Source organism: Monodelphis domestica, chromosome 5 (assembly GCF_027887165.1).
Source record: "Monodelphis domestica isolate mMonDom1 chromosome 5, mMonDom1.pri, whole genome shotgun sequence".
Lineage (NCBI taxonomy): Eukaryota > Metazoa > Chordata > Mammalia > Didelphimorphia > Didelphidae > Monodelphis > Monodelphis domestica.
The window spans coordinates 78,986,669-78,998,772 of NC_077231.1; the positions used below are offsets into that span (position 1 = coordinate 78,986,669).

Below are 12,104 nucleotides of genomic sequence, written 5' to 3' on the forward strand. Positions count from 1 at the left end.
CAATTTGTTTCTGGAGCAGCCAAAACAACTCTCTATTTTTATAGGACAAAAATTTGAAGCAGTAAGAAATTAGGGGGAGAAATGAGAAATTCTCTTCATGTGTAAAGCTTTTTACCCTCTGTATTCAAAGAAATCAGTGGCATATTAAGACTTACAAATCCTTGCATTTCTAATTAAAAAGCAGAAAATTTGAACTTTTCTTCTAAAAAGTGAAACAGGAAAGGAGCTACCTATTCAACTCTTTAAAAGGAAAGTGGATTTTTATGAGAGGGTAGAAAAAACATGAAAATATTGTACAAAAATGTCCTATAATTCTTCTTCCTTCCTGAGGAAAACTGAAAAAACCAAAACAAAACAAAAAAAAAAGAAAGAAACAAAAAGCAGGTAGGTGGCTCAGTGGATTGAGAGCTAGGAGTAGAGATGGGTGGTCCTGGGTTCAAAGCTGGCCTCTGACACTGTTCATCTGTGTGACCCTAGGCAAATCATATAACGTCAAATCTAGTCCTTACTGCTCTTCTGTCTTGGAAGTGATGCTTAGATAGAAGCTAAGGGTTTAAAAAATAAAACCTACCTATCCTCACTCCTTTCATTTCTCCATTTCTCACTCACTCCTCAACACTTTGTCATCTAGTTAATCAAAGGAATGTGGTCTGTTCAATGTGAACAATACCCAATTGACTGCTAAAACTGATCTTTTTTCAATTCTCATCGCTTTTGCCTTGGATTTGATAATGTTGACCTTTCTCCCCAATTTCACATGCTTCTATTTCTCCAGATTTTCATGATACTACTCTCTCCTGGTTCTCCTCTGCCCTTTCTCTTTCTCAGTCAGCTTTGCTGGTTTATCATCCAAAACTTAATGTGATAACTGTGTTCCCAAAATAACCCCCACTCTTTGTTCGTTTAGTGACTTAATAGCTTCCATGGATTTCACTCCCATCCTTCATTTTCATCTTTCTCCTCTGCTTTAGGTCATCACCACCAATTGCCATTTGGGCATCTGAAACTGGCTGTCCTTAGAGACATCTCAAACTCAACATAACCAAAAAGAATCCATTATCATCCACGCTGTCAATCCGTCATTCAGACTTCCCTACTCATGTTGAAGGGGCCAACATTATTATAGACTTTTGGATTCAGAAGCATTCTTCACCACTCTTCAACCCATCCCACCTTGTCTTCACAAACCCTCTCAAAGGCACCCCCTAAGGGTCAAGCGCTCATTACCGCTTATCTTACAGTAACCAAAGTCTCTCAACTGGAATCTCTGATTAAAAAAAAAAAACTCAATGTAACTTTCAAATGCCTTATATCACTTTCAAACTGGTCAAACTGAGTGGGCATCCCCATGGTAAACAAACACACTCTCTCTCTCTCTCTCTCTCTCTCTCTCTCTCTCTCTCTCTCTCTCTCTCTCTCTCTCTCTCTCTCTCTCTCTCTCTCTCTCTCTCTCTCTCTCTCTCTCTCCCTCTCTCCCTCTCTGTCTTGTCTCTGTCTCCCTTCCCTTCAATATTAAATATTGTTTCCAAGAAAGATAAGCAGTCCAGACTAGACAATGGGGTTTAAAAGACTTGCTCAGGTTCTATTAGAGTATGAGATCCTTAAAGTCAGACACTATGTTTTTTTTCCTTTTGGTTAGCATAATGCCTAGCAAGTAGTAGATGCTTAATAAATGCTTATCAACTGAGCGCATAGTGAATGTTTGATAAATGCTCTATCTCTATTGAAATAGCATTGCATCTTAAGAAATGCTAAATTGTGGAATTTAGAGAATCATTGGAAGACTTGTATGATCAGGTACAGGGCAAAGAAAGGAGAATCAAAAGAATGTGGCTTTAATAATATAAAAAAAATTGAAATTATAACCATTTTGGAGAGAAGTCTGGAAGTAGACACAGAGATTTGTAAAACTGTATATCTTTTTAACACAGCAGTACCACTATTAGGTTTATTTCCAAGGTGACCAGGATAAAAGGAAAAGAACCTGTACACTCTAAAATCTCTATAGCAGCTCTCTTTGTGGTGGCAAAGAACTGGAAACTAAAGGGACGCTATTCAATTGGGAGGTGGCTAAATGAGTTACGGTATATGATTGTGATGGTATACTACTGTATATAAACAGGTTAATGGCAAATAGGTTAATATAAAAAAACAAAACATGGAAAAACCTACATAAAATAATTTAAAAAACAAGCAGAACCAAGAGGCCATTATATATACAGAAACAGAAAGACTCTTTAATGAGTGACTTCTAATGAACTGATGAACCAAAGTGAAGTGAGCAGAACCAGGAAAACAATGTATGCAGTGAAAGAAATATCATACAATGATCAGTTTGTGAAGGATTAAACCATTATCAGCAAAGCAAGTCTTCAAGATAACCACAAGGGACTCACAATGAAAAAGCCATCCCCAGCCAAAGAGGAACTGATGGAGTTAGACTACAGATCAAAGCTCACCATCTCCCACTTTGTTTCCTTCATGATATTTTTATTGTGTTACGTGTCTTCTAGCACAACATGAACAATGAGGAAATACCTACTGCATGAAAGTGTGGGTATAATCAATATCAGACTATATACCATGTTGGGGAGAGGGGGAAGGGAGAAAATTGGAGTTCTAAAATACCAGAAAAGCAATTCTCAAAAAATTTTTCTACCTATAACTGAAAAATATAAATAAATAAAATAGGAAAAAAAGGGCAACTTGTATGCATTCACCTCCATAGAAAGGATTAATAAATAGAAGTAAGCAAGACATAGTTTTATATAAACACAGATCTTTTTGTCAAATGATGCCTTCTTTAGTGTGCAGAGGGAAACTGGAAGGAATAGTTACCTGGAAATTTTAGTGCAACAAACTAATTAATTAATTAACTAATTAATTTTTTAAATGGTGTAAGAAAACATCAGAAATCAGATGAAACACAATGATCAGATTGTATTCCAGGGAAAATAAAGCCTATTTCCCTCCTCTTGGTAGAGGGGGATGAACTTTTAAAATATTTTTATTTAATTGGTGTATTGCTTTAAAATTATCTAGATTTTTCTTTATAGTCTTCCCTCACCCTTCTCCCAGAGGGCTATTCTCTTATAACAAAGGATTGTTATGAGGAAGAAGGGGGGGAAAGTCAGTAAAACCGATCAATAACTAGAAAAACAGGTGCCATTATATGCAGTGTTCCATATTGGTGAATCCTATCCCTGAAACCCAGCCCCAGAGATCTGCAAAAGAGGCCTCTTCTTTGGAGCTAAGCTCAATCTCTGGAGGATTTTGCAATCTCTGTTATTTTATTACTTTGATGATTTTGATTATGTTTTCCATTCACACTGAACTGGTCATTGGGTAAATTGGCTTCCTGCCTTGGCTTATTTTACGTTGCACCAGAGTTTGTAATGCAGGGAATGCTAGGCATTTCTATGGATTGATCCTATGGTGTGTTACATGTTGTCTGTATTGAAATACTTTATTTTAAGGGAAAGGGAGGATGCATGTGTTGGAGGAAGACAGAGAGGGAGAGAGAGAAAGAGACAGAAACTGAGACAAACAGAAGGAGGAAGGAGACAGAGACAGAGGGAAGAGAAAGATACAGAGGGATGAGAGAGACAAGAGATGTGGGGAAGGAGGGAGGTGATAGAGAATGAGAAGAAAAGAGACTGGGTAGATTAGTGGCTACTGAGGAGAAGTCACAGGGAAGGGATTATGGGATTAAAAAAAAAGCAAAAATCACGATTAAAATGTACTTTTAAAAGATGCCTCAGCTGTTAGGCATACCTCAAAATCTTTAACCACAGCAGCAAAACCAGGATTCTTCTTACACTGTTCATCCAGAAGAGCTACGTTCTTGTCAAATTCCTTTATGTACGTGGAATACATTTTTAGGTATGGGCCCTTCTTTACAAATATATCTGCCATTCTCTGCTGCTCAGTCCTAAATGAGAACAGACAGATCAAAGACAGAGACATATGAATGTGGTCACAATACCAAACTACTGAATTCATTCAGGAAATATTTCAAATAATTTTATTATAGTGTTTTTGAGAAAAATAAACTGGTATTAAAGAGAATAGGCTAATATTGATAATTCTTGATAATAAAAATAAATAATAGCATTTATACACCACTTTGAGGTTTGGCAGAAGTCATTTGGTAGCATGCCCACAATTAAAGGGGGAAACTAAGTGACCTGCCAAATGTTGCAGAGTTAATAAAAAAACAAAACCAGAATTTGAACTCAGGTACTTTGACAACAACCCTAGAGTTCATCCTGTGACCTATAATGGCACCTTTAATTCTACTAGTATTTAGCTGCCATCAATACTATCCTTGCAAACCAGAGTATTAAAGGCAGAGTACTTGTTACTGTTCCATTTGACTGGTTAAATAATGGTCTTGCTCACCTCAATCAATACAGCTTAAGGATAATAATTTATCAAATGCTCAATGACTTCTTCTCAATGCCCTCTATCATAGGATTCTAAGATTTGACATTTAAAACTGAAGGAAACCTTAGAATTCATCTAGTCCATGTGCCTTTAATTTAACAAAAGAGGAAACTGAGGGTAGCAGTTGTTCAGTGACTTGTCTAAGGACCCACACAGTAATCATTAGGGGTGGAATTTGAACTTCCGTCCTCTGACTTTTTAAAAAACTCTTTACCATCTCTCTTAAAACAAATATTAAGGGGGCAGCTGGGTAGCTCAGTGGATTGAGAACCAGGCCTTGAGACGGGAGGTCCTAGGTTCAAATCTGGCCTCAGCCACTTCCCAGCTGTGGGACCCTGGGCAAGTCACTTGACCCCCATTGCCTAGCCCTGACCACTCTTCTGCCTTGGAGCCAATACACAGTATTGACTCCAAGACGGAAGGTAAGGGTTTAAAACAAAATATTAAGTATCAGTTCCAAGGCAAAAAAGAAGTAAGGGCTAGGCAACTGGGGTTAAGTGACTTTCCCAGGGTCACACAACTAACATATGCTGACTTCTAATCCATTATTCTTTTCACTGTTCTCTGCTGTGTTCAATGGGAACTTGATGGGACATTAATAACTCAAAATAGATCTGCAGGATGAATTTGAATTTTTTATTTTAAACTTAGTTCTCTGGAGCTGCTCTTCTGATTCTGTACTATTCATCATTTCTCATATTTCATGTATATATACATACATATGTGTGTATATACACACATATGTATGTATGTATGTGTGCATGTATGTATGTATGTGTGCATGTATGTATTTGTGTGTGTGTATGGTTTGCGTTAAACATATCTGTATGCAGTGCTGAGCACATCATAGGAATTAATAAATGTTTGTTGATTCATTTGCTGGTTGTCTCCTCCATTAGAATGTGAGCTCACCCCCAGAATGCAAGCACTGGCTTTTTGCCTTTTTATATCCCCACCTCATAGCATGCTGCCTGGCTCCTGGCAGGTGCTTAATAATTGCTTAACAAGGAGAGAGTTCAGCTGCACACCCAGTTTAATAACTGGCCTAGGGTCACAGAGCTGGAGGTCAGAGTAACAATGATAAAGGGACCTGGCCCTCCATCTCTCAAAGGTCACTGGTAACCAGCAGGACAATCATTTGAAGAGCTGTCCAAATGCGCCAACAAATGAATGACAGCCTGAGTTTGTGGGACAAGGAATGAGAATTAAAAGAACTGTACTTTGGTCCATATTCTAAGTGAATAGATTATTCCTTCTGAGCTGAAGACATTTTGCTGACATTTTATGAATAGTTTTTATCTGAACTTGCATTCCTATTATTAAGACATATAATTCTGGACAAAAAGACCTGAAACTTAAAGAATTCACTGCTCAATGAACATTACCATTAATCAGGCAAAAGTAGTCAGTGATTAAGATATTATAATACTAATTGGTACAGTGGATTTATACTATTACCTGAAAACATAAATAAAAAAATATTTTTAATGAAATTAAATTCAATTTTAAGACCTCCAGCAAGGAATTTCGCTCTAAAAATAGGTCACATTCTGTGTGCTATAATATTGTGTATTAAATATACTTCAACATATATCAACACAAACACACTATAAAATATATTACACTACAGGGAATGACGAAGGGGATTATTTCAGAAAAACCTGGGAAGGGGGCAGCTGGGTGGCTCAGTAGATGGAGTCAGGCCCAGAGACAGGAGGTCCTGAGCTCAAACTTGGCCTCAGACACTTCCCAGCAGTGTGACCCTGGGCAAGTCACTTAAACCCCAGGGTTAACCTGGGAAAGCTAACATGAACTGATACAGAGTGAAGTTGGAAGAACAATTGATACAATAACAATATATGAAGAGAAACAACTTTGCAAGATATTAGAGCTTCAATAGACACAATAAGCAATCATGATTACATACTACTCATAATGAAACATGCCTATCCAGCACACTTGAAAAGGAGTGATTGGGACAGAGTTTTGTTAGATCCTATATGGTCAATGGGGGGAGTTTATGTAACTTTTTTTATGTTTCTTTGTTTAATTTTCAAAGCAAGGGAACTGGGGAAGAGATGGAAGGTAGAGAATTGTAATGAGTTGAAAAAAATAAAAAATTTAATTAAAAAAATTTTAATTGGTTCCATTCATTCTGGATCCCTTCCAGTGCTTGCTTCAAGAAGTTGAAATCACAAACCAACTTTGGGCCCCTTCAGCATTTTTTTTTCTTTTCTTACCAATTCAGCATCCTTTCTTCCAGTTCCTTCAAGAGATCACGATTGAGTTCATACAGCTGAGGCAAATAGTACAGGATCTGATTCAGGATTCTGTCCTCAATCACTGGCTTTCCAAGCTGCCTGGAGGCCTGGGCCACTGCATCCCGGAAATCCTGTCGGCATACAAGAGAACAGAAAACACACACACACACAAACACACTCATAAATGAAGAGCAGAGTGAGAACAATACAAACGTCAGAGCTGAGCTCTAAATGCATGCTTCCTCCTTTTCAGCCTTATAAGCTCTCACTTATCCCTATGCCATACAGAATAATATTAGAGATGTAGCATAAATTATGTATCAAATGGCTTACCATCTCAGGGAAAGAATTGGAAACTAAAAAAAAAAATTTTTTTGAAGTTTTAAAAATTACATTAATATATAACTGTGAGAAAACAAATTATTTAAAAATCAATAAATAAAAATATAATAGAAAAAGATATATAGGATCACAGGATTAGAGTTCAAAGGAAGTCATAGGCTATTTAGAATCCCTTATCCCAACTTACAGATTTGTAAAAATAAGGTACTAGATCATTGTAACACATGAATTCCATTGTTTAAGCCCTGTTCTACCTAAAAGGGAATTATTATTCAGTCATGTCCAACCTGTTATGAACCCATTTGGGGTTTTCTTGGAAAAGATACTGGAGTGTTTTGCAATTTCCTATTCCAGCTCATGTTTTTTTGTTTGTTTGTTTTTTTTTAACTTTACCTTCCATCTTAAAATCAACACTGTTTTTTGGTCCCAAAGCAGAAAATCGGTAAGGAGAAGGACACTGGGAATCAATGACTTGCCCAAGGTCACATAGCTAGGAAGTATCTATAGTTAGATTTGTACCCAGGACCTCTATCTCTAAATCCACTAAACCACCTAGCTGCCTCCAAAAAATCACTTTTCTTTTTGATTCCAGCTCATTTTACAGATGGGAAAACTTAGGCCAAAAAAGCAGAGTGACTTGCCTAAGGTCACATAGGTGTCTACGGCCACATTTCAATTGGGGGTCTTCCAGACTTCAGACCCAGCACTCTATGCACTATAGTGGCACTCAGATGCTCCACCTACAAAGGGTTAGAATGCCTTTAAGAACCATTGTAACAGATCCACAATTAACCAGTTTGATGATTCAAAAGCTGGTAAAGCCAGGGCCATGGCTGGTGTTTGTCTGGATTTATTAGTTCAAGGGAATAAAGTTCTGCTAATCTACCTATCTATAGAACAAACATAATTTTAGAATTTTTCATTTGGGTTCTAAATGAACCACAGTTTTTGAGTTGACATACCTATAACAAGAACCCAGCTAGGTGGCTCTGTGGACAAAGAACCAAGCCTAGAGATGGGAACTCCTGGTCTCAAATCTGGCTTCAGATACTTTCTAGCTATGTGGTCCTGTGCAAGTCAATTCTCTCTCATTGCCCAGCCCTAACAGCTATTTGTCCAAAAATTTGATATTAAGACAGAAAGTAAGAGTTTAAAAAAAAAATAAAGCTTTGTTGGCATGAACATTTCCTCTATTTACAAAGCCCATCCTCCTTTTCCAAGCTTTATTAAATGGCTTTGGGAGCTGGGGTGGACAAAAAAAGGAAAAAAGTTACCACTTTATGGTCATGAGCTTCTATCAAATTACTTTGACTGTTTCTTGGACAGACATAAGGTCTGTACCCAAAAACTCTGAAGCTTCATTCTTCTAAATATTAAAAAAAAAACCTTAAGCTCTTCAAAAACAAAATTCCAGGATTCTGATTGAAAACCCAGGCCTGTGTCTACTATGATTTTTTTCCCCCTTTAATAGCAGGAGACGGTCAATTAACGAAATATTTACAAACTTTAAAAACAAAAATAGCAGAGTTGCACAAAATGGGTTTGATACAACAAACAGTACCCCTGGGTTACAATTTGCACAACATTGCTGGAAGCCATCATACCCTCAATAGCTGAAAAGGTTACAGTCTAGGGAAATGGGGACTTCAAGGTAGCCCCAGAGAATGAGACCACCACTGATCCCCCTCTGTGACTTCTCTTTCTCTAACTTTCCTAACTAATGGAATTGTTATGATTATTGTTCTCTCCCCAATACAGGGGAAATAATATGAGAGCAAATACTTATAGGATCAATACATATATATCCCACTTTAATCCCCCGGGGTTATTACCCCAAAAGATTGCATTTACAGAATTAAAGCCCAAAGATCACTACCCATTGCCCCCCTTCTTTCCTTCTCCACAGAAGCCACATTCACTCCCATTACAAACCAAGCAAGCCAAGAACATCAATCACGCTCAAGACACACTCCACTGAATTCTGTTTATGGACACAAACCAAGCAACATTGCCAGGTACTTTAATGTAACACAAGAAAAATAGAATTTGTAAATTGAGGAAAATCCAAAATCGGGTCTGTCATTAAATTGGCCTCTAACCTTGTACCTAGCTACGAAATGTTTTGTTACCTGTCTCCTAAGTAATTGTGATTGATTGTGAAAGCTGACCAAAAGAAACAATGATTCTCCTAGGTCAGGGAGAACTAAACTCTAGAATACACTGTCTATGTCATTAATCTATAGCAACAATGTTTCACTGACTATTTCCTTAGGCTACATATCATGTTGTTAAAGTTCCATGGAAATAATATATGTAGAAAATTGATTGTGTGCCAAAGAAGTATGTACTTAAAACCCTATATAATAAATGAACCTCCATGCTATATAACTCTGTGTTCTATGCACATGAGCCTGAATACACAGTGCTTCTCATCTCTATTACTTGACGGATCATCACATGTAGACAAAACCCTCACCCTCAGGGAGACCGCTGGATGGCTCAGAAAGGAATATCAAATCAGGAGACAAGGTATACATAAAAACTTTCAATAGAAAAATGGCTACAGGCATAAAATGTACTGGACCACACAAAGTATTGCTGACTACCCCAACAGCTATAAAAATTTCAGGGAAAGATTTATGGTTCCACTGTTCCCACATAAAACCAGAAAAATCTAATACCACTGTAACAGACATAGAAGAAGAAGAGAGCTACACAAAAGGGAGTTCTGAGAAATAAAAACAAAAACTGATTAACATCAAAGTACACCACAAAGAAAGAATAGTGCCACATAATGTTTGAGAGAAGATCCCAGCAGTCAAGCATGCCACAGTGACAAGAAGACAACTTTACAGCCTAGAGGAAAAGATTTTAAAGCATCTCAGAGGAAATGCATCAAGAAAATCTGCTAGAGAAAAGAAACAAAGAGAAAAAGCAACTTTGTAAATTGGTTTATACAAGAAGAGGACAGATGGAAAATGGAACTTATATGTGAGACTGAGTGCAGTAAAAAAAAAAAACATGATTTCAAAAATTAGGAAAATAGCATGCAACACTACATAACTTAGAAGAAAGAAGAGAGCCATCAGTCAACACGAGAAGTGGAAATCTGAATAAACTTGATAATTATCCATGCAACACAACACTACCAGACACAAAATACAAAATCACAAACTGACATATACTGGGAGAACTCATGTAAATAAATGAGTGTCTGAAATTACATTTATGCACAATGTAAATATATATATAGTTAGTACCATGAGGTCTTAGGCAAATAGAAAGATCAATAGATATTTCTTTCTATTTGACTGACAGAAGGATTAGGGAACTATGTATATTATTGTATTATATGTAAATCTCTATAAAAATATATATACTATAATTAGGTTAGTAACATAGTGATAGCCTCTAAATATGTAGCATAGCATGTATATAGGTGTACATAGGATTAGGTTATGGATTAGACTAGAGACTTAAGAGAATAGTTATGGTAAGTAGGGAATAGATTAGGAATAAATTAAGTTAAACATACCATAGACAGTTATATTTAGGAATAGCTGCGTTTGCAAATAGTAAACTTTTAATTGTTCAGCTGATGCTGAAATTGTGTTTAATGGAAATATATATAATTATAGATAAATAAAATGGGGGAGATGTTTGTATTAGTTTAATTTAACAAGAGTAAGTAGTATTAGCATTAAGATTCAAATTTCTTTGTAATGATTTTGTTCAAACATTTATTGAGTGAAATATTTGTAAAACCCCAAAACTACCAATACCCAAAACTTTCCTGCATGAAATTCCTTAGATTACATGAGATTAGGAGAGAAAAGAGATAGAGAAATTCAGGGAAGTTTATTATTTTGGAGGGAGTCTTTAGAAAGTGCTCTACTTGGATTCCTGTGATCATGACATCAAACAAAAGGATGTAAGGGGAGCGGTTTGAACTTAAGACAAGTCTTTAAGAGCATCAGCCCGAAGAAACAGGACCAACCAGCTCGGAGGGTCAGAACTTTTTCTTCCTCTTGCTGTCTACTGCTAAAGACTTTGAACTTAAGAAAACTAGCACAGTTTAGCATAGAGGGTAACAAAAGAAACCCTCCACAAGCCTGCAAGGCCTGGCCTCAGCTCAAAAGCTGAAAGAAGACTCAAACTCAAACTGGGGAAAAGTATAGAGAATCCTTATTCACTCTACCCTAATACCTTCCAAATACAAACTTGTTATTAAATTCATCTTGAGTTAAATAACCCACAATCAGATAAGAGGACTATCATTTCAGGGGGATATAGAGGGAGCAGAATATAAAGACAGCTTTGGTCCTTATCAGACCCCTGCCAGGGGACCTTGGTATGGGGGAAATTTGTCCCTCAGGAGGATTCCTGCTTATATTCCCTGGGGTATCTTCAACATCAATCAACAGAGAAGACATCCCCTCAGGCTATCATAGTTGGCCCAATTCTTGGGAACCCCATTTTTCAAAGATAGCCTCTCAGAAGAGGGTGCCTCTCTCCTTTTACCTCACCAGGATCTTCCACCGTCTCTTCAACTCCTCCATTCCCTGTGACAAAACCTTGCTGTACCTCTTCAATCATCTGATTGAAATTCCTTTAACTATTACAACTGGAAGGAGGTGATTTCATCTCTCAGGATTCCAGGTAACTGTAGGTTATAAATGAGTCACTCACTTATATTGGTGCACGGAGTTTTCCATACCAAGAGGTCAACATAATAAAATAAAGTGTATAAATATTATCCCAAGGAGTGAGGTGACACTGAGGACTGAGCTTTGGGGTTGGAGTCAGGAAGCCCTGAGTTCAAATTTGGCCTCAAATGCAGATTAACTATTGAGTCTGAAGTCATTTAGCCTACTGGCTTCAGTTTTCTCATTTGTAAAATGAGTTAGAGAAGGAAATGGCAAACCACTCCAGGATCTCTGCCAAGAAAATCCCAAATGCAGTCACAAAGGGTTGACATGACTGTAATAAATGAATGATAACAAAATCCTAGCCCCTTCTTCCAGTGATATAGAATTGATATGTCACATTTAGGGA

At 37.1% G+C, this 12,104-nt stretch overlaps 1 protein-coding gene across 1 annotated transcript in view; it reads right to left on the bottom strand.

Annotated features, from left to right (window-relative positions):
* The window catches only part of FGD6 (FYVE, RhoGEF and PH domain containing 6), a 175,365-nt gene that overhangs the window by 53,933 nt on the left and 109,328 nt on the right, over positions 1-12,104 (bottom strand). The window contains exons 6-7 of the mRNA XM_007503223.2: positions 6,687-6,838; positions 3,775-3,931 (exon numbers count right to left, since the gene is read on the bottom strand). Of these exons, the coding sequence (XP_007503285.2) occupies positions 3,775-3,931; positions 6,687-6,838 (309 nt within the window). The remainder of the gene's footprint in view (positions 1-3,774; positions 3,932-6,686; positions 6,839-12,104) is intronic.